General features: G+C 48.1%; 1 protein-coding gene across 1 annotated transcript; it reads left to right on the top strand.

The window, feature by feature from the left end:
• Positions 1–1,942: 1,942 nt before the first annotated feature.
• LOC111142483 (INO80 complex subunit C) lies at positions 1,943–18,088 on the top strand. The gene is made up of 5 exons (XM_022495684.1): positions 1,943–2,145; positions 11,364–11,474; positions 12,535–12,646; positions 13,525–13,592; positions 17,724–18,088. Exons 1-5 carry the CDS (start codon positions 1,990–1,992, stop codon positions 17,853–17,855), a joined length of 579 nt encoding a protein of 192 aa, XP_022351392.1. The 5' UTR covers positions 1,943–1,989; the 3' UTR covers positions 17,856–18,088.
• The last annotated feature ends 4,994 nt before the right edge of the window (positions 18,089–23,082 follow it).

The raw sequence follows: 23,082 nt of genomic DNA, 5'->3' as shown, positions 1-23,082 counted from the left end.
AATTGGTGTTTGAACTCCAGAAACATTTACCAAGGGATTACAGGAAGGAGCGCAGCAGAGCTTCTGGTGCTCAAAGCTCTCAGAGAAGGGTGCAAAGGGTGGGAGCAGGGGAGGAAGAGGAGAGAAGGGTGCACTAGACGGCAGAAAGCTTTGCACTGGAAGTAGCATTTGAATCAGCAAAGGGGCTGAGAAGTCCTGGGAGAGGAAATAATGAAAGTGAAAGTGTGATGAGTTAGAACTACCTTCAATTTAGGAAACAGACTTAGTCCCTGACTGTAGCACAGTGGATTAAGTGTTGGGAAGGGAGCGAGAGAAGCGGGGTAGAGGGAGTGCAGAGCCCAGTTATCCGCCAAGGTAAAAATTCTTTGGATTTCAAGGTAGAAGGTAAATACGCTATTCAATAGCATAGTCAGATTTGTGATTCAGAAGCCCACTTGTGGCAGCCAGTGTGAAGGATGGCTTGGGGTCAGGGAGGATTAGGAAAAGATGGAAACCCAAACTTCCATCAGGAGGCTGTTGCAGGGATCCAGATGAAGGGGGATGGAGGCGTCAGGGTAGGAGTGAAGGAGAGAAGTGAGCTGAGCGAGTGGGGTACTAGAGAGGGCTGCCTTGGGTCAACACCTACTTTCTGGCTCAGGTGACCCATTGGTTTGAGGTGTCAGTCCCTGAGAAAAAGAACAAGGAAGACTCGATTTAGATGAAGATTGAGTGGCTACTGGGGCGTGGGAGAGGACATTTCAACACTGGTTGGTCATTACTTTCTCCAAAGGAGAAAAGATGTAACATTACTGCTAGTTTCCCTATCTATTCTCTCTCACCTCTAAGTCTTCCTGCAGCCAGTTTCCTTCACATATCCAGATTCATATAGGCACCTTTCCTGTTTTATTTTTATTTTTTTTAAAGATATTTTATTTATTTGTCAGAAAGAAAGAGAGAGAAAGCACACAAGCAGGCAGAGAGGCAGGCAGAGGCAGAGAGAGAGACAGGCTCCCTGCTGAGCAAGGAGCCCGATACGGGACTCGATCCCAGGACCCTAGGATCATGACCTGAGCCGAAGGCAGCGGCTTAACCCACTGAGCCACCCAGGCGTCCCCCTTTCCTGTTTTAAAACACAGTAGCTTCAAGCAGTTACTGCAAGGGACTTGTTCATTTGTTAATTATTTCATTAAGAACCAAATAAAATTTGTTCCGAAGACTTGCAAGGTAGTATCACCCAGAAAAGGTAAGTGAACAAAACATTACCAGCTTCCCTCTCATGGAACTCACGTTCTAACAGGGGCCAAAAAAGACATTAACCTCTTTACAATCCACGCAGTATGTGGCACTAACAAGGGATGGCGGGAGAGGGTGTCCCATCGAAGTTTGTAATTAGGTTTTAGCAGATCTGTGAATTCCCCGAAATCCACACGTAAAATTCTGTCTATACCTGCATACATTTGGTGGGGGCAGGGGAGGGGCTTACATGCTCCGAGGGGTCTGGGACTCCTAAAAGGTTAAGAACCACTCTTCAAGCCCATTTGGACTCCCAGCCAATATACACAAACTTGTTCCGCACGCGAAGGCAGCGACCAAGGGAAAGCCAGCAGCTTGACAGTCTGTTCAATCCACTCAGAACAACACTAACTTTACTCAGACATTAAAAGTGATCAGTTTTCCGACTTAATGTGAGAATGACAACACGGTTATTAATTTTTAAAAGAACCCAGTGTTTGAAAAAAGGTCACGAGATATTCTGTTCCTCAGCCACGGCGGATTTCCTAGCACGTGCCCAGGTTGACAGCGGGACACAGCCTGGCTGACACCCTCCGGTCTCCGCGGATTGGGCTGCTCCGACCTCCGCCTTTTAGAATTGGCCGAAAGAAGTCCGCGAACCCGCTAGGAGTCCAGGCCGGATTTTCGCGCCTGAAGGCGGAAGTAAGGGCGAGCCGGAAGTTCCAAAGCCTGTACCGAGAAAGTGGGGGCGGGGGAGGAGGAAGACTCAGGGTAGGAATGGCGGCTCAAATTCCAATTGTGGCCACTACTTCCACTCCGGGGATAGCTCGGAACAGCAAGAAGAGGCCAGCCAGTCCTTCCCACAACGGCAGCAGCGCTGGCGGTTACAGCGCCAGTAAAAAGAAAAAAGTGTCCGCCGCCGGCTTTACGCAGGTATGCTTAGGCTCGTCTAGTCTGCGCGTGCGCGGGGCTGTGCGGGGCGGAGCGAGGGCGCGTGCGCGGGGCAGAGCGAGGGCGCGTGCGCGGGGCAGGGCGGGGCAGGGCGAGGGTTCCGGGCCTTGAAGTCCCGCTTGGGGTGGGTTCACATCGCTGGCGCAAATGAAACATTTTTTCCCAAGTGTGGACGAGTGGGCTTGGGTTCAGGCACCACCCGCCTTGCATTGTCTTTGAGAGCGGGAGAGGTGGGATGTTATTACCGACTTAGTGCAGTGATCTCCCTTACCGTCGTGTTTAGGTTGAGGCTCAGGACTTTTCTGTGAGTTTCAGTCAAGCTCAAGTCCGCGTGTCTCACTTTGGTCCTTTCTGCAGATCTGTACCGAGTGTCCGTGAGGTGCAGAGCGCCCCAATGTCCTGAAAATGGAAAAATTCCAAGATGTATTGATACCGATGGCGTCCCTCATTCTCAGAAAAGTACTTTGTGGACACTCGGTTTCTCCGTCCCAAAGTGGTTTGGTCTTACTCCGTGGCGTTGGTAAAAGGATTCCATGAGATCATGGTGGGAAGGCACTGAGCACAGTACCTGGCACAGATCTCATGTCATCTGGATAATCTAGGCTCCACAATTCCAGCAAAAGATATTCTGCAGAGGAGTGGTTTGGTTAGATTAGTGTTTCTCTTGGCTCCTACATTTTATTTCACGCAATTAGAGAGCACTGTTCTAAGCACTTTCTAAATGCTATCTCCTTTAATTCTTTTTTAAAAAAGATTTAAGTTATCTATATATCGAACATGGGGCTCGAAATTACAACCCCAAGATCTAGATTCGCCAGCCCCAATGAAGGAGACAACCAGGTACCCCTTTCTCATTCATTATTTTTCATTCTTTTTGTTTTGTTTTGTTTTTTAAATTTATTTGACAGACAGAGATCACAAGTAGGCAGAGAGGCAGGCAGAGAGAGAGGGAGAAGCAGGCTCTCTGCTCAGTGGGGCAGAGAGCCTGATGTGGGACTTGATCCCAGGACCCTGAGATTATGACCTGAGCCAAACCCACTGAGCCACCCAAGCACCTCCATTCATTATTTATTTTTAAGATTTTATTTATTTGTTAGTGAGAGACTGGGAGAGCATGAGTGGGAGGGGCAGAAGAAAAGTGAGAGGCAGACTCCCTGCTAAGCAGGGATTCCCTAGGCAGGGCTGGATCACAGAACCCTGGGATCATGACCCCAGCAGAAGGCAGAGGCTTAAAGCACTGAGCCTCCCAGGCGTCCCACCCTTATGTCATTTAATTCTTAAAATAAACCTCTGTGTTTTGCTTTGTTTTTAAAGATTTATTTGAGAGAGAGAGAGAGAGAGAGAGAAAGAGCACACACAAGTGGGGGGAGGGGCAGAAGGAGAGAGAGAGAATGAGTGCAGAGCTGGATGCAGGACTTGGTACCAGGACCCCGAGATCAGGACCTGAGGCAAAATTAAGAGTCAGATCCTTAACCAACTGAACTACCCAGGTGCCCCTACACTAGCTTTTTAAAAAATATGATAATGTTAGTTTTAGAAGTTCCTTTTTTCTATTTTTCAAAAAAATACTTATTTTGAGGGGGGGAGGGGCAGAGGGAAAGAATCTCAAGCTGACTCCCCTCTGAGCACACAGCTGATGGGGGGCTCATTCTCATGACCCTGGAATCGTGACCTGAGCTGAAATCAGGAGTCTGACTCAACCAACGGAGCCACCCAGGTGCTCCCCCCTTTTTTCTATTTTTAAAATGGACATAAGAATCATCCACTTCTCTCCGGACAACTGTTACGATTTGTCTTTTCTTTGTGGAGATAGTTTTTCATTACTGTCCTCAATGCGTAACATTGTGTGCCCTGCTTTTCACTCAGCGTCATTTCATGGATCTCCCTATGTTGACTGGCTTCCCAAGAAATTGAGTGCTCTTATTTAATTGACTTTATCGAATATTTAGGTTGCTTCTCACAATTCTCTTAAGTCACCCTACTACAACACTGCACTTCTAGATCAGGCTCAGCAACTTTATTCTAGAATACTGTTAGGTCGATGTAACTGGGCATTCGGTTTTCCAGTGATGAGACAAAGACCATTTGTCTCCCTTCTTTGTGACCCCACTGTCCTCACGTCTGAGTCAGTTGTGCAGGTTGCCGTCTGGAGACGCGAAGCTATTTGGTGGGTGGAGGTCTTGCTGACTGCAGTCTCTGTTAGAGGTAGGCCCGGGCTGCTTTGATAGGGCCAGGTTTCTGCTCCCTGGGACTTGTGTCGTCTCTTCTCGAGCTGCAAAGAGGGGACAGCCCTGAATGCTGAGCATTACTTCTCTCCTCTTCATAGGGTATTCGTGTCTCGGGGATAGGCTGGTTCATCTCAGAACGTCTCTTAATGTTAACAGTGGCTGAGTAATGTGGAAACTGTACGTCATTTACAATTTTATTTTCTGGCGTTCCAGCCTCACAGACTTGATCCTCCCTTTCACTGAGGGCCGCTCCCTCTCATCCCGTCGCTAATAGGCAGCAGTCTCAGCATGGCTGAAGCCCAGGGTGCGGGATCATGCAGGGAGGGGTTCAGGAGGAAGGAATGGCACAACACCCAGTTCTGGGCCCAGGATCTTGGATCCTGGTCTGGGAGGGAAGAGTCCTCACTGTTTCACAGGCAGGAGGCAGCTCAGTTCTTGTTGGGATGCCTTCCTTCCTCTGCCCCTTCTTCAGCAAGCATGGCTCCTCACCGGCCCTGCTGACAGGGGAAGGACAGAGGTTGGAGGGACCAAATGAGCAGGAGGGGACCGCTTTGAATCTCAGTGCTGGAGCACATCCTCTCTGTCCCCTTGCTGCCTCTTCTCTGGCACGCTGCCCAGAGTGGCTGTGCAGACTTCTGGCACTCTCTCCCACACCTTCCCCTTCCTCCCAGCAGGTGCACCTGTCTGACAGTGCGTCCTCTCCCCTGGCAGAGGGCCCAGACCTCCCAGCCCACACACACTGGCCGAGGTACCTGCTTCTCTCCGCGGCCTCTGGGGCAGCGCCGCCTCCCCAGTCTCCGCCAGGCCTTGCCGCCTGCCAGCGTTCTCCCATCTCTTCCTGGGGCCTGGGAATGGCCTACATCAAAGAGCACCCAGATTCCTTCCCAGGATTTCACTGTGCGCACAGCATTGGGAGCTTACCCACTAGGCATCAGGGACGGGGCCTCCGGAGAAGGGGAGAGATGCAGTCTTTCTGGCCTTCCTGCACAAGAAGAAAAGCTGAGACTGTCATTTGAGGATGGTGGCTGCCAGTGGGGCACATTCCCTACGTGCTGTCGGGCCTGGAGGCCTGCTTCCCCCATCCCCCGCTGGGATCTTCCCCTTGCATTGTTAGCATTTCCGTTTGCTTATTTTCTCCCAGATGGGAACATTATATAAGCAGTCATTTTCTTTATAAAAAACTGCAACAGTGAAGTTGCAACTTAAATGTGTGTGGCCCTGGGAAACCTCTCCCTTTCTGCCTGTTTCCCCTGAGCTGTCCCTAGCGGTCTGGCTTTTCTCTTCTGACACGATACTCCCTGTGTAGTTCTCAGGCTGTCTTTTCTCTCTCTCACATACTCCAGGCCACCTGTAGGCCAGCCTCCCCACTGCCAGTGCCCATCGGCCTGTCCTCGCTGAGTAGTCCCAGGGCCGCCCTGACGAATCCCTAGATTCCTTGGGGAAGAGACCACTTTGCTGCTTCCGACACTGGCCAGTTTCCTTGGACCTGTTCATCTTGTGTGCCTTCCAGCCAGTGAGCAAGGCTTCCTCCTCCGCCCTTGAACCACAGCCTCTCGGGAGAGCAGGTGGCGGTCACTCTTCCTGACCCGCCTGCCAGCTGTAGCTTCCTCTTGGGGGCCGTGGAGCCCCTGGCTCATTTGCTGTCAGGTTAGCAGCTGGGCGAACCCCAGCGGAGAGGTTTCTCTTGGCCACTGTTAATTATTTACTTTTTTAATGCTCTAAACATTTCAGTGTGAATTTCCTAAAATCAAAGTCATTCTCCTACATAACACCAGTACAGCCGTCAGATTTAGGGATTAACACTGAACCAGCACTGACCCCTAACCACGGATGGCGTTCTTATCTTTGGTCGAGCCCAGGATTCCGGCCAGGATCACACGTTTGTGTTATCATGTGTCTTTAGCTTCCTTTTCTATAGGACAGTTCTCTGGTCTTTATCTTTCACGACCTGACGCTCTTGAAGAGTACTGGTCCCTTATTTTATAGAGTGTTCCTGAATTTGGGCTTGTCTGATATTTCCTATGATCAGATATGGGTAATACATTCTTGGCAGAGGACAGAAGTGACGCTGTCCCCTTCTCAGTGCGTCATATCATAGCACATGGTGGCCTGTGTTCTGCTACCAACAGTGTTCGCTTTGAGCACTCAGTAAGGTGGTGTCTGCCAGGTCTCTCCACTGTGAAGTTATTATTTTCCTGTTCGTATTAAAGAATCCTGTGGGGGGGGATACTTTGAGACTAGCTTTATTCATTCGTCCATAAATGTGTTTGTTTGTAACTGCTTTATTGAGTTATAATTCACATCTCATAAAATGCACCCTCTTAAAATGTGCGCTTCTGTGGTTTGTGGTATATTCCGAGTTGTGTAACCACCCCTACCATCTAATTTTAGAATATTTCCATGACCCCAAAAAGAAACCCTCTACCTATTAGGAGTCACTCCCATTAACCCTTCCTCTGAGGCTGTGACCACCTCTGATCTTTGACTGCTGTAGTTACCTCATGCGAATGGAATCATAGAATATGTGGCCTTTTCTGTCTGCGTTCAATTATCATAATATTTTCTTTCCTTTTTTAAAAAGACTTATTTATTTATTTGAGAGAGAGAGAGCGTGAGGAGGAGCAGGAGGAAAGGGAGAGAAACTCAAGCTGACTCTGCTCTGAGCATGGAGTCCAGTGCAGGGGCTTGATCTCATGACCCTGAGATCATGACCTGAGCTGAAAACAAGAGGTGGACGCTTAACCGACTGTGCCACCCAGATGCCTGTCGGTTAGCGTAGTATTTTCAAGGCTTATCCATGTGGTTGCATGGATTAGTACTTTATTCCCTTCTGTGGTTGAATGCCACTCCATTGTACGGATATACCACACCTGTGTATTCGTCCGTTGATGGCCATGTAGGTTGTTTGTACATCTTAGCTTTCATGGGAAATACTTGTATGAATTTGCACATGTTTTTACAGACTGGTTTTTTTTAATTCTCTGGGATATATATTAGGAGTCGAATTATTGGGTCATATGATAATTCTGTTTAACATTTTGAGGAAACACCAACTATTTTTCGAAGTGACCACACTCTTTTCCTTTCTCACCAGCCATGCATGAGGGTTGTAGTCGCTCTGCATCCTCACTGGCGCGTTATTCAGTGTCTTCGATCATGGCCATCCCTGTGGGTGTGACATGATAGCTCAGTGCGGTTTTGAGGATGCCGAACATCTTTTCTGCTGGCCATAAAAGAGGAAATGTTGATTGGAATCCTTTGCCCTTTTTACAGTGGAATTTACATTGTTGTTGTTGAGTGATAACAATCCTTTATATGTTCTGGATTAGTGTTATTTATTTTGATGCTTAAATTGTTCTCTGCTAGTGGGAACCTCTTCAAACCGCTTCTTTGTGCTTTAATAGACCCCCATCATTTTCTCAGTGCTATTACGTACTGTGGTGAACTGAATTGTTTCCCTTCAAGATCCATATGAAGTCCCCCCCACCCACCGCCCCGTACACCTCAGAACATTACTGTGTTTGGAGATAGGGCTGTTACAGAGGTAATTAAGGTTAAAGGAGGTCAATAAAGTCCAATAGGACTGTTGTCCATATGAGAGGAAGAGACACCAAGGAGGGGAGTATACAAAGGAGAGGCCCTGTGAGGATACAGCAAGAAGACAGCCATCTACAAGCCAATGACCCAGGCGTCAGGAGAAACCAACCCTGCTGATACCTTGATCTGGACTTGTAGTTTCCAGAGCTGTGAGAAAATGCATGTCTGTTGTTTAACCCACCCAGTCTGTGGTATTTTGTCAGGACAGCCCTAGCCAACCAATACAGCTATTTTCTTACTTTCTGAACCACAAGACTCATCCTGTACTTTTCTGCCCCAGCCCTGGAACCAGTTACTTTTTTAAGAATCAGTGGTTCTTGGAGAATCACATTTAGAAACCAGGATCTGAGCCCAGGTGTACCTGTTGTTTCCAGCTGTCTCTGTGGAGAGAGCTAGGAAAGATGGGGGTGTGTGTACCCACCCTCCCCATACTCTCTGTATCGGTTTCTCTGTTTCTCTGCCTGAGCTGTATTAAAGCCTTGAGTACACACTGCGAACCTCTGATTTCAGTCCAGTAGCACAGGCTTCACTCTAGCCTCCCCTTGGTCCTTCCATGCCCCTCTTCAGGATACATATACACTATTTCTGATCCAGTTAGATGTGGGGAACAGAAGGCTGAGCCACACTGTGGGGCAGGGTGTGCACCCGCTCGGAGATGCTCTTTCCTTGTCTGGTCATCTCTCTCTCTCATCTCTCCTTCTTCTGGTCTGTGGTTCCCTGTTTCATAAAGCTGCTGTTTTTTTCCTTGACTAAGACATAAATACAAACTATCCATCATATATCTAATTTATAATAGATACTAGTCAACCCAAAATAACATTGACAACTGACTAAAACTATACACAGTAATGTTGGTTATTGATTAAATGTGATGGTAAAATCAAATTTCCCTCATCAAATTGGGCCTTCTAGGATACATGTACCTGGCAGAAATGCCATGGCAGGAAGGAAAAATTACAAGGGCAGTAAAAGTTAGTTATGTACAAAATGCTAGATCTAATCTTTGTTATAAAATTAAAGCTGACATGAATTAATCCCAATGAAAATAATCTTAGTAAAGTATAAATGAAAATGGGAAAATTGGAAACTATTTGTGCCATATAGAAAATGACTCAGTGGATTTTGTACCAGAAAATACAAAATGCAGTAAGGAGGGATAATGAAAGGTAAGGCTGGAGAGGAGGCCAGATGTGTTTCTCATCTCAAAGTCTGTGGGGCCCACCGGCCTGCTGGAGAGGAGGGGAGCCCCATCAAGCTTGCATTTAAGAGGGCCTCACTGACTGTGCTGGGGAGAAGGGAGTGGGCAAGGTGTGCACCGCAGAGCCCCTCCTCTGAGGGGCAAGCTGAGGAAGGTGCCAGGTAAGGGAGGACTGTGGGAAGGATGGCTGGGGGAGGGAGGGAGGGAGGGAGTGCAAGAGGAAAGAGAGATGCAAGAACACTTGTGGCTGTGGCTGGTGGGAAAAGGTTGAGAAATTGGAGGCCTCTTACTTCTTACAGGGTTGGCATCGAGCTGGGCTTTGGAAAGATCATGGGGTGGGGGGAGTTGAGGGGCATGTCAGACAAAAGAGGTGGTGTGGACCAAGGAGGCGCCCAGGCCCACGTGCAGAGACTGGCAAAACCTTTGGGAAGGTGTCTGAGAGGAGACCATTTGGAGAACTACGCATCAGAGTGGGTGCCCCCTGCGCCCCCCACAAATGTCACTGCAGGGGTGGGGATGGGGGTGATGGACACACACATCCAGCACACTCATACACTGCTGCTGGGAGTGTCAAATCGGGCCACCGTTTAGGAAAACGAGTTGGCAGTTTCTTTCAGTGTTAAATACACTTACTGTGTCATGCAGCCATTCCGCTCCTAGGTGTTTACCCTAGAGAAGTGTAAACACAGGTCCACACAAAGCCTGGTATGGAGTGTTCACAGCAGCGTTATTTATACTAGCTGAAGCCTGAAAATGGCCCACATGTTCATCAACAGCAAGTGGATAAACACGTGGTACATCCATCCGTATGGGGGATGCCTCTCTGCTGAACATACACAGATACAGCGAAACAAATTACTGACCTCTGCGGCAACACGAGAGATCTTCAAAACTCTGCTGCACTAAAGAAGCCAAACACGAGTACATGTCGTCAGATTCCCTTTATATGAAGTTGTAAAAGGGGCAAAAGTGGGGTGGGAGTAACCACAATAGCGACCGCCCTGAGGGTGGAAGGTACTGGCTAGGAAGGGAATGAGGGAACTTTCTGGGATGACGAAATGTTCTGTAATCCATAGGGACACGGATTAAACAAGTGTAAAGATTTGGCAAAACTCACGAAACCTACACTTAAGATCTGTGCATTATATATCAAAATTATATATCAAATTATATATTTGTAAATTATATATCAAAAATAATTCATTGCAGTTTGGGAATACTGGAAATTACATTAAAAAATCAGAAGCCATTTCTTACTTTGGCTTGTTTTTTCTTGGTGATGGTGAGCTTGAAAGGTTTTTTTGTTTTAAAGAGTTTAGCCTGGGGCGCCTGGGTGGCTCAGTGGGTTAAGCCGCTGCCTTTGGCTCAGGTCATGATCTCAGGGTCCTGGGATCGAGTCCCGCATCGGGCTCTCTGCTCAGCCAAGAGCCTGCTTCCCTCTCTCTCTCTCTCTGTCTGCCTCTCTGCCTACTTGTGATCTCTGTCAAATAAATAAATAAAATATTAAAAAAAAAAATAAAGAGTTTAGCCTGCTATTGGGGGCGTTCTGGCGGCAGGCGGCTGACCTGTATCTACCCAGCCCCCTCTTCCTCTGCTCTCCTCCTTCAAAATGCCTGTTATCTCCTTGCTCTGCTGGCGCAGAAGAGTTGTAGCCTGGGTTCTCTGACTGATGACACCCTTACAGGGGCTGGCCCCTTTTTGTCTCAGTGTTTTAAGGCACAGTGTGACAAGGTCAATAGGAGTAGGGACACTGTGGTGTTGTGGAGTTGGTGAGGGCTTTGGAATTGGCTCCACCTGGGTTTGAATCCAGAGGTCATCACTGTGTGGTCTTGAACCCATACCTCTGAGCCTCAATTTTCTCTTCTGAAAACTGGGGATAACAGCCGTTGTCAGAGTTCAGTGAGCTGGCTCATGGGGGACAGCCATCCCTCCTACTTGGCACATGGGGGATCCAGGAAGCCTGGCAGCTGGGGTCCTGGCTCTCCTTCCCATGGCTTCCACACAACAGGTGTTGCTCCCAATCTGGCATGCCCTTCTCTGGTGCAGGCCACCTGCTAGGGCTCTGGGGCACTGTCTTCCTTCACATCCCCTGTGGCGTCATCTTTGGTCTTGTTAGGAGCAGCGTTAGGGACCTCACCAAGAAAAAAACTGACCTCAGACTATCATTATGCTTTAAGGGTATCAGCATGGAAGCCATGAGCGAGAATAAGATGGTGCCCTCTGACTTCAGCGCGGGACCTATGGAAAAAGCTGCCAAGCCATTGCCATTTAAGGATCCAAACTTTGTGGTAAGCTTCTAAGGTATTTTAGAAATGAAAAAAAAAACAAAAAGCAAAAACAAACAGCCACACCCCAGCCTCTGATCCTGCTGGGCCGGCAGCCGGGGTGGCCCTGGTGGCCCTTTCTCAGTCAGTTCAAGTCACCACCACCTTTGCCAGGGGCTGTTAGGAGAGGCTGTGGCAGGAGGAGGGCCCTACCCATTGCTCACCCAGTGGGCTGGTTCCCCAGGATTTAGGTGCTCCTCGTGGAACTGATCAAAGGATACTCTTCTGAGGGTGGGTCATTTCCATGATTGTTCACCATCCCTTTTCACTGGGCTTACGTAAGTTTTCATTGAAAACAACTAACTAAAAGAGGCTTTCTCCTCATTAGTTTAAGTAAATCTAACTTATGTTGCTGTAAAGGAGGAATAGGCTACTCTTCCTTTCATTCTTGAGAGCTATAATAATTCCAGAGATTGAGATGATATCATTAGAAGTTTGTTTTTCATTAGTTTTAAAAATACAGTATTACCAGTGCCTACAGCAGATTTTGGTGTTCTTTTCCATTTTATTTTATCATTTTTATAGAACAAGAAAGAAAACAAATTTCCAGAGGGCTTGCCATGTCATGATTGAGGCTTTCTTGGGTTTACCAGCATCTCCAGTGACTTGCCAGGCAGTGAGTGACCTGCCCTAAAGCTGACTTTGTAATAAATTTATTTTAATGTGATGGAGGATTCATGAGTGAATTCTCTAAAGTTATCCCAAAAAGGATGTGATTTTTCTATGAGCATATAAAAACAGACAATAACAACAAAAAAAACAAAAAAACTCTTTTATTTCTACTCCATGACCAACTACTTCATGGGTTTTGATAATCCAAAAGCTTTGTGTTTTTATCAGTAAGATTAACGTGTACAGTGTAATACTTAAAAACAAACAAACAAACAAACAAACCCAGCCCTTAGGGGTACAAATGAGCTGACAGAACGAGGGGCGTGTTACTGTTAGGGATGCGCGTCATTCCGATCCTGAAATGATGGCCTCCACTGATTCCTGTCGCTTCCACCCCCATCTTTCACTCCAGCACTCTGGCCACGGTGGCGCAGTCGCCGGCAAGAAGAACAGAACCTGGAAGAACCTGAAACAGATCCTCGCCTCTGAAAGGGCATTGCCGTGGCAACTGAACGATCCCAACTGTGAGCTGTCTAGAGCCTTCTGTGTGTCGATGATGCTCAGAGTAGGAACTTGTAACAAACCTGCGTGTTTGTGTTAGTGTAGGAAGCGACCCGTAGCTCCAGGGTTGGCGAGGTGCGTCAGCCTCGGGAGACGCCGTGCATGGAGTTGGGTGCTGAACCCTTCTGTGCGACAGGGGTGTGTGCTTGTTCGTGGTGCTGTGACATTTCAGTCTGGAGAAGTTGGTCCTGATGTGCTAATCCTGGTGTTTCTGTCAGACAAACTTCTTTTCAGGAATCTACTCTTAAAATGTGTTTCCAGAACAGGGTTTCCCAAGATTTCAGAGGGTTTCTAACCACCATCTTAAAGGCTAACTCTGTTTTACTCTGTGCCATCATTAGAGTGCTTTCTGCTGCAGTGTTTTCACATCTGTGTGAAGCACTGTTCTGTGTTCTGTTCGTCCTCCCTGGAAAGTACAGTCAAAGTTTCCCTCACCTCCTGTCCCACAGCACATCTTTCATGGGGTGACTCAGATGGGTGACCAGTGAGCTAGTCAGGGTCTGGGTGTGGACACTCCAGTGTCCCGATGCTCTGATCCCATTAGAGGGTTGTTGGGTTTCGCCCACAGCCTGTGTAGCCTGCGATGGTGAGAGTGGCCTGTGGGCAGAGGAGCTTTCCGGGGGTTCCGCCAGAGCAGAGGGGCCCCAGGGACGGGGCAGAGCTCAAGCCTGTGCCTGGTCTGCGACATAGTGCATCACTCCCCCGGAGAAGTGTCTGAGGACTTAATCACCGCATCAAAATTTCAGAAATATTATGAGACAGCACTTTCAGAAAAAGAAGGAGAGGGATCTGAATATTTTAAAGCCAGCTTAGTTATCTTCTTTCTTTTTTTTTCCCCCAGACTTCAGTATTGATGCTCCTCCCTCCTTTAAACCAGCTAAGAAGTATTCTGATGTTTCAGGTCTTCTTGTGAGTATAAATCCATCTCTGGGTCTCATAGCATTGAGCTGGAAGGGAGATTTCATAATACTGTCGAAGGAAGTGTTGATGGGGCTGCCCCTGACCCTGCCGGGAGCCTGCGCACTTCGACAGGTCCTGGGTTTGTGCTGAAGAGCTCACACGCTTATCTCAGAGTGGCTGCAGCCTGGGGCCTCCATGCAGGCAGCCTGGAGGGAAGACTGCTCCAGAAAGTAGGAGACCCAGCTCTCACCTCCCCTTCCTCTGCTTGTTAACACATGAGATAACATGAAAGAAACAACAATTTCTTTTTTAACTGCTGAAATTTAAAAAATTTCTTATATTTTGGAGATGATTGTACTTTTAAAAATGTAGTTAAGCTAAAATGGGGCACTTCACTTTTTAAAACTCATACATATCATTTAAATGCTTTACATTTTTGTGAAAATGGATGACTCCAAACTTCTGTGCCAGACTGACTAAACCAACGATACGCGTTTTGTGCTGGGAAAGAGTTGAGTTCTTTTATACTTTTGAAAATACTGTTAGTTATTGTCTCTGAATCAGTTGTATGTTGTAGCTTCTCCTCCGCAGAGCACACATTCCTCTATGTACTACAAACCTTTTTTTTTTTTTTTTTTTAAAGTAGGCTCCATGCCCAGTGTGGAGCTCAACATGGGGCTTGAACCCACAATCCTGAGATCAAGACCTGAGCTGAGATTGAGAGTCGGACACTTAGCCGACTGAGCCAGCCAGGTGCCCCGAACTACAAACTTCTTAACATAGACCCTTAAGTACAGTGATCGTAAAAAACAACAGGCAGAATAGAGGTGCTGTAACATGGCGTGCGTGTGCATGTGTATGTGTTGTGTGTGTGTGTGCGTGCGAGCGTGCATGCATGGTGGGTTCTTCTGCTGTCCATTCAGGGCACGTATCTCCTAACCTCGGAGGGTACTTCACCTGCACGAGCAATGTTGTGGTCTTACACGATCTCTTGTTTCCTGCCTGAAAATAGTCACCTCATCGATTTGACCCATTTTAATAACTGTTTATGGCAGGAGAGCTAGTGTGGGAGCAGCTCTTCCATTCCAGCCCCAGATGGGCATTTCTCCATGGAGAGGCCATCGCTTAGGGGCAGACCTAGTGGGTGGTCCCTTAGAAGGTCGCTTTGTCCTCGCCGCTCAGCAGCTCATCTGTTAGTGCGGTAGCTTGCACACATTAGGAGGCATGAGAATCACTTTGAGAAGCGTCGTTCCAGGCCCTTTATGCTACAGGCAAGGCCTTGTCATGTCATACATAACCTAAAACCTCTGGCTCCTTGGATCTGCAAAGAACCCTACCAGATCATCGAAAGGCAGACCCACAGGACTGGCTAGAAGGATGTGAAGACAGTTACAAGGAGGACATACAGACGATCAGTAGATCTCCAGTCTCCCTGATAATTAGGGAAAGGGCTCACCAGCGGGGGAGAAATGAAGATGTTTGATTATAAACATCACCAACACAGAGAAGCAAATCTCCTCAATACACGGCCCTTTGGAGGTGGGAATACATTAGTCTGGATTCTCGGGAGGACATTTGGCAGCACCTGTTGAGACAGAAAAGCTAAAGCTTATGACTTAGCAGTTTGCCTTCCAGGCAGCTCCCTAGAGAAAGTGTGTGTACACGGAGTTTCGTGCAGAAATAATTATGAGAAAATGGGGTTATGAGCCAAGTATTGGGAACACAATAAAGGTCAGTCAACCAGGGCTTGGGGTGGAGATGATTTCATACTAGTCTGTGAGCTTGATGTGTTTGTAACGACAGGGATAAACTTCTAGATGTGTCGTTTACTCAAACGTGCAAAGCAGCGTAAGCAGCATGCTACCATTTAAGCAAAAACCAACACACACTCACAAAAAAATAGTGGGTAATTTCCCTGGTGTGTTTATATATGTAAGGGTGGATACAAACAAGGTCTGGAAGGGTGCCCAGGGACAGTGGTTTCCTCAGGGAAAGGTAGGGACTTTTGGATGGTAGATGCTTGGAAAAGAGGATTTGAGTCTTATTCATAATGTTTTCTTTCTTTTTTTTTTTTAAGAGGAGAATATATCCATTTGTTGACTTGGGTATATTAAAGTTGCATCATTAAAAAATATAGCCCCACTCATGTTTACATGGACACATCTGTTCGCACCAAACAGCTGTCTGCAGTGCGTGGGCAAGGCAGGAAGCCACGTGGGGTCACACGTGTGGGCAGTCCTTGTTCCAAAGCTCTGGAAAGAGCCGTGGCTCTGGGTGAGATGGGCAGAGCAGTGAGCGCCGCCTGTCACTTTGCGGCGCAGAAATGGAGCCAGGCCGGAGCTGGTGCTTCTCTGGAGGCCAGATATGGAAGCTAGCTGCGCGGGCCTGCCCACTCCCACTCCCCCTGCGGCCACAGGGGAGCCTCTCCTCCCGTCCACGCCTCTGCCTGCCTCCTGGCCAGTCCTCCAGAGGGGCTTCTTGCTGTTTTTCTGTGGAAGCCTTCCTACATATTACTGTCATTAAAATGTGGGACAGAAAGGCAAGATCTAGATGAAGCCAAAGGATCAAGGTTTTATTTTATGGAGAGTTTTAATTAATCTGGAGGACTAATCTCCTTTTCCTGCCACGCAGATGTTAACTACCTTAGGGAGATCCCCTGAGGCAGAATTGGGACTTTGGAGAGTGTGAGAACCCTGTAACTAAGTTCCCCTCCGCTGTTGCTTCTTCAGCCTCCCTGCCCTTCGTCGGTGACACAGCACTGCCACCCGGCGGGGTCCGCACACAGGCCATCAGCAAGGCAGTAACTGGACGTTATCCGTCTAGACTTTAATGGCATCTTGTATAATTTTTTAAAGGAGTTCCAAATGACTCACCCTCATGTTTTCTGTTTCAAAGTCTGTAGAAGCCGTATGACTTGAGGTATATAGTAAATGAGTTTATTTTCTCCATTTTGCACGTAGGGAACACAGACCAAAAGAGAGTTTTGATGTCAGTGAGAAAAGAGAAGTCTCTTTTCCGTGATGGTCTTGATCATCCATTGGTTCATTCGTTCGTGTGTTTACTCATTCCTCACTCATTGCACAAACATTCCCTGAAGGCCACGGCGCACTCTGCACTGCACTCGGAGCAGGGATGCCGTGATAAGCAAACCATGGGGTTCCTGCCCCGTGGAGCCGCTCAGCCTAGACCTTACTCAGAGTCATGCCACTAATAAACGGGAAAGCAAGAGAGAGAAGCATTCTACAGGAGACAGATTTGGGAGAGCGGGGGAGCAGATAAGACTTCCCTGATGAGATGCCTGGGGGCTGAGTCTGAAGGATGAGCCCACGACTGGGGAGCAGAGCGGCCCCTCCCCAGGGAAGGGCGAGTGGGGCGTGAATGCCAGGAGGGACTGAGAGCCAGGGCAGTTGGAACCAGGGTGGGGACATGTGGCTGAGGAAGAGGCTTGGGAAGGTGGAGGGCCCAGGCTGGCTTGCAGGATCTGAGAAGCCATGCTGAGGACTTGAGAGGAGCTCCTGGGAGATTTCAAGCCAAGGGAAGACGCAATCAGAAGTGCAAGTTGTGGAAATGACCTTGGTTGCCATTGTGGGGTGGCGGTCCCTTCCAGTGGGAGGGTGGGAGTGGGTGGCCCATCAGTACTGCGGTGTAGCCCAGGGAGCCTGGGAGTGGCATGGGGAGGGCATAGAGCAGGAGAGAGCACTTGGAGCATGTGGGGTGTAGGGGTGTAACAGGGAGGGGTGGGTGTGCCTGGGCAGCCCCTACTCCTGCCTTGGGGGACAGAGCCAAAACATCTGTTGGAAGCAGGTGGGAGTCTGAAGGCGGGGGCCAGGGAGGGACGATCATCAGGAATTCCATTTTGGACCTGTTGCTCGGAGCCCTTGCAGTGTCCACCGTTCTGACCGGTCCTGGTGTCTGATGTGGTTACTCCTCTTCCTCCCGTCTATACCCTGAAGTATTTCTCAAGTCTGGAAAGATTAACAAGTCGTTGCCAAAGTAGGCAATTTGTATTCTTCATGACAGAGTAAGACAAAATGCAGATATTTCACTTTAGGTAAAATAGAAAAATTTGTAAACTTGGACTTCAAACATTCACCATGACCACCAGTGTTCTGCCTTTCCCTGTGCTGGTTTCCCACCCAGGCCAACTACACTGACCCCCAGAGCAAGCTGCGGTTCAGCACCATCGAAGAGTTTTCCTACATCCGGAGGCTGCCCTCCGACGTCGTCACTGGCTACCTGGCCCTGAGAAAGGCCACGAGCATCGTTCCCTGAGCCTGGAGAAGTGGGGAGGCGGTGGAAAGCTGTTTCAAAGGCAAACTTTGGACTCATGATTTTGTTTCATGGAAACAAACTCATTCTGCTGTCAATCTGGAAATGTCAGTGCTGTGCCTTGGAAAGAATGTTTGGCTTAAATTTCAGGGTTTTTTTTTTTTTTTCTTTTCTATGTTTTCCCTCCAAGTGTGATATTTCCTGTTGAATTAAATTATATTTCAGTTGTTGCCTCAAGTAAAGTTGTTTGACAAGAAAATATAAAACTGTGCTTTTAACTTAACCCATGTAGTTTTTGCTTCAACGTTATAGACGCTCCTATAACACATTTCAAGACTCTATAATGAATCCTGACATCAGGGCTAGATTATTCCTGGTCCTGGTGACTCCCACTTTAGAGCAGATTAGATTTTTTTTTTTTTTTTTTTAATCAGAATACTTGGAGGAGGTCCAAAATTGGGGACTGGCAAAGAAAGAGCAGAGTACTCTCCCTGCTGCACCAGGCCAGCCTCTCCCCAGCCTCCAGAACTCTCTCCAGAGAGGAATATGTGTCTGTTATGTAAGCTGCCCAGTCTGGCATTTTGTGTGGCTGCTTTAGCTGGCTGAAACAGCAGCCCTAGCCCCACTTCCGGGGTGCGAACACTGACACCTGTTCCGAGAAGGGCTCTTGTCCTGGTATAGGCTGCTGCCCCTTTGACCGAAGCCTGCTCGGGAACAGCAGTGTTGGCTTCCCCTTTTCATAGGGGGGAGAGCGGGGGAGAGTGTGGAGACACGGCCTGGGCCTTTCTGAGCCCACTCCCGTATTTCTCTAGGGAGGGCCGTGGGCCTGAGCTGCCTCTGCTTTAGGGGATTAGACCAGGTGCCGGCCTTTTCGTTCTGAGGGAACGCCCCTTGTGCAACCTCTCCTGGCTTAGAGGAAAGAAAAACAAAGCTGGGAGAGCAGCCCGCTGAGCAGGTGGCAGCTGCCCGGAACCTGGCAGCCTCTGTGTCACCCCAGTCACCGGTGGTGAAGGCGGGAGGAGTGCAGGGTGGGTCCCCTCCCACAGAAAAGGACTAAGGGAGGACCAGGAGAGGGGGGGAACCTTTCTTAAGCCCATGCACACTGAACATCTGAGGCTCTGGTGCAGGAATCCTCAAGCCTGAAACCGAAGTTTCCTGCGACACCAGAGTCTGCCTCTTGGGCTCCCACACTTACTCCTGCGCTGGCTGCCAACAGTCAGCCTCGGAAAATCCCCCAGTTTCCCTTTTGGTGGAAATAAGGAGTAAGTGAGCCAAGGGCCCTTCCTGTTTCACTTCCACCTCCTATTATACAAAGAAAATTGGGAGCAGGTCCACCTCTTTTCCATGAAGGCCCCCAGTTGGATAGTGCTCCACTATCCAACTTCAACCATTCCTAGAAATGGAAGTCATGATCGTTCCTAACACTTACTGCTGGGCGCTACCTCAGTCCTAACTGTTCAGACTCTCCTGGCCAGGGTCCAGGATGAAGAAGAATCCCTTGCCCGTGTGCATCCCTCATGGGGGCCCACAGACCATTGGTCCCGCAGACTTCTCGGGCCTTCTGGGGTGTGTGCAGGCCTGCGCATGCGTGCTGAGCGCCCTCTGTCAGGGTTACCTGGGACCCACTAAAAAGCAGATTCCTGGGCCACACCCTAGACTTCAGACCCTAGCAGGGAGCAGGACTCAGGCATCTGCATTGGACAAACATCCCCTTGTGAACGTGACATGTCAGAGTGTGAGAACCGCCACCCACCACAGGCAGAGGGAAGCACATGTGCGGACACCTGGCTCCCTTCTTTCCTGTTCCCCTGCCAGACTTCCCTTGCCGGCCTCTGAGCAGAGGGCTGAATTCCAAAGGTCAGGTCGGTTCAGTCCAAGCAACAGGGAACCAGACTGAGCCAAGCTAAGCTTCAAGCTGTGGACACTTCCAACAAGGGGTCCAGGCAGGTAATTTTGTGCTGAAAGAGCCATTGCTATCCATGCCTGGCCCACAGCCTCTCAGCCCGGGCTGCACATCAGCACCTCTCTGTTGCTGATGGGGGTGCTGGTGGGGAGAGGTGTAAAAGTACCCAGGGATTCTGACTCAGCTGCCTTAAACTGGGGCCTGGGCACAGTATTTTCAAACGCCCCAGGCGATTCTAATGTGCAGCCAGAGTTGAGGACTCTTGTTGCTCTAACTACAGAGTGGATATTTCACATGGGGTGTTTTCTAAGCCACAGATCCAGCTGGCTCTTTCCATTGCAGGGCCATGGGCAATTTGGAAGGGGATTCTGTGTGTGTGTGTGTGTGTGCACACACACGTGTGCGTGCAGCACTCTGTTTCACACAGCAACCCAGCACTGGAGATTCCTCCCTCCTGCCTCTTTACTGCCCACTCCGTCCATCCTCATATCCCTTCTTCTGCTGTACTGATCCTTCCCCTCTGTCTGGTCTCATTCCCACCTGACTCCAGGAGCATATCACCTCCTACCTGGACATTTTCAGTGTCCTTCTAACTGCCCTTTCAAATGGTCTGATCCCCATCACTCTGCTGTCCCCCCTGCTGGCAGAGGGTCCTTCCTCAACTTTGGATGAGAACTTGACCTCACGGCATGTCCACAGCTGCTTTGTTGAGACAACAAAAGATATACCTTATCAATTCTGGCCTTGGCCTATAGTATCCAAAGGATACACTCAGCCCCTTAAAAAAAAAAAAAAATTAGCTGAAAAATCAGATTGTTTTCATAAGACCAAACTGAAGTCCGGTCTGCTCTGAGTGGAGTTTGACTCTTTCCCAGTGTCTGTCTGATACTTTAAGAGGAGAAGAATCTCTTATTGCATATATATTAGAATCTCTTGTAATGTTGGGACAAATGCCCTCCAGGGCTCATGTGGATGAGAGGGACCCATTTTGCTCCCATCTCCCAAGTTACAGCATACATCCATTATAATTGGCCCAAAAGTGTCTTCAGTGAGAAATCTCTCATTTCTGAATCCATGGCCATTAGAAAGAGATATCGGACTCTGCATGCTGCTATCAGTGACCTGTAACTCAGTGGGGAGTGCTTAACTTAGTAAAAATAAAGGGTAACAAAAGAAATGGTTGGAGTAGGGAGTAAAGAACTTGCCCAAATAGGTCAGGTGCCGTGGGAAGAGACTGAGAATGATGTCCTCTTCCAAAAGTGTGAAATAATAACTATTACTTAAAATAATAGGGGTGCCTGGGTGGCTCAGTGGGTTAAAGCCTCTGCCTTCGGCTCAGGTCATGATCCCAGGGTCCTAGAATCCAGTCCACATTGGGCTCCCTGCTCAGCAGGGAGCCTGCTTCCTCCTCTCTCTCTGCCTGCCTCTCTGCCTACTTGTGATCTCTCTGTGAAATAAATAAATAAAACCTTTAAAAAGAATAATGTTCTCTCTGATAGGAATGTATAGGTCTTATTTGGATACTGATTCAAACAAAAAAGACTTAAAATATTTTTGAGACAATTGGACATTTGATGATTCTTAGGAACTCTTATAAATAGTTGTGATAATGGTCTTATAACATTAAAAGGAAGGACTGGTATCTTTTAGAGACACGTACTGAAATATTTATGGATGGAAGGATATGATTTCTGGGATTTGCTGTGGGAATGTATGGGAGAGAGGAAGTGGAGGGGAGCAGTGTTGAAATAAGATTGGCCATGAGTCAGTAACCATTAAAGCTGAGTGATGGGTGTGCGGAGGTTCATTATACTATTCTGATTTCTCCGTAATAAAATGCTTTTTAAAAGAATATAATGCTTTGGAGCACCTGGGTGGCTCAGTTGATTAAGTGTCTGACTCTTGACCTCAGCTCGGGTCTTAATCTCAGGGTTTTGAGTTCAAGCCTCATATTGGGCTCCATGTTGGGAATGGAGCCTACTTTAAAAAAAAAAAAAAAGATTATGGTATTTTTAATACTAAAAATTTAAATACATTTTTACCTAAAATTGGTGGTCTGCTTTAGCTTGGCGTTGTAGGTGCTGGCAGTTTGAGAACCGCTGCCTGAACAGCATGAGGTCTTGAAGAGAGGGAATACCCAATTCCTAAAACCTGGCACAAAGGACGCATGGGAGGAAAAGAGCCACAGGGCAGGTGAAGTTGTCCTTTAGTGTGCTCTGTGATCCCAGAGCACTATAAGAGTAGTTCCTGATGTAGGCAAGGGAATGGAGAGACGGGAGATCTCAGCTTCAGGTTTCTCTGGTGTAGAATTTGGTACTAGAGCAGGCTTGGGATGCATTAGAACAACTCACGATGGTCTGAGAAAATACCAGTTGATCTTGGGCCCGGAGACACAGGCCTACAAAAGTGTGATGCAGGGATACCCCCGTGGGACCCCACTGACATGCAGGGTGAACTTCCTCTTGAGGCACCCACACATGGAGCCTGATAACCTCGGTCTGAATCTCATTTCTGTAATTGACTAACTCTCTGGTCTTGGGCAAATTACTATCTTACTCTCAAACTGTCAAGTTTTCTAATCTGTGAAATGAGCATCATAACTATATCTACCCCACAAGATTGCCAGGATAGAATGAGGAAATGTCACAAGAGCATTTAACTCAAGAGTCTGGCTCAAGTGCCGGCAAGCGTGAGCTGTGACCACTCACCTCCCTCTGGACTCTGCTTTAGAACGGCAGGTGTTCTCCTAACTCACCAATGTACTCCTGCCCAACTTTTTTCTCTGTTGTTTTTAAATTTATTCTTTGTTCTCTTTTCTTAGGCTTCCAGGACTCTTAGATCCATGCTTGCAGCCCCCCTGTAGTAATAGAACAACATTACAGGATAGATGTTTCCGTGTGCTCATCTTACTACTGGCTCTATCAACTGGTTTCTTTGTCTTCTTCATGGCTTATCTTGGACATTTATTCCATCTTCTGTGTGTCTTTATAAGCTGGTTCAATTTTTTTTTTTTTTTTTTTTTTTGATGGTGCAAGGGAAGGAGTAAATACCTAGCTAAATAAATAAGCCACCTGTGATGGAGGCCAGGGGAAGAAAGGAGTCACAGGGGTAGAAGGAGAGGACTCTGATCAATGAGCACCCCTGGAGTAACAGGGAGAGGAGATACAACTCACTGGGCCTCTTCAAAATCATTGCTGCTTGGGGCGCCTGGGTGGCTCAGTTGTTAAGCGTCTGCCTTCGGCTCAGGTCATGACCCCAGGGTCCTGGGATCCAGACCTGCATCAGGCTTCCTGCTCAGCAGAAGTCTGCTTCTCTCTCTGCCTGTCA

The sequence above is a fragment of the Enhydra lutris genome, unplaced genomic scaffold (genome assembly GCF_002288905.1).
Source record: "Enhydra lutris kenyoni isolate GAN:26980312 unplaced genomic scaffold, ASM228890v2 scaffoldscaffold8, whole genome shotgun sequence".
Classification (NCBI taxonomy): domain Eukaryota; kingdom Metazoa; phylum Chordata; class Mammalia; order Carnivora; family Mustelidae; genus Enhydra; species Enhydra lutris.
The sequence above is the reverse complement of the archived record's forward strand: the minus strand, read 5'-3'. Positions and strand labels throughout refer to the sequence as shown.

Bases quoted from the DNA above. Each gene is read 5' to 3' on its own strand.
- LOC111142483 (XM_022495684.1), top strand. From the start codon at position 1,990: ATGGCGGCTCAAATTCCAATTGTGGCCACTACTTCCACTCCGGGGATA. The intron at 12,647-13,524 runs GTGAGCTGTCTA...TTTTTCCCCCAG, and splicing joins GCAACTGAACGATCCCAACT to ACTTCAGTATTGATGCTCCT. The intron at 13,593-17,723 runs GTGAGTATAAAT...TTTCCCACCCAG, and splicing joins CTGATGTTTCAGGTCTTCTT to GCCAACTACACTGACCCCCA.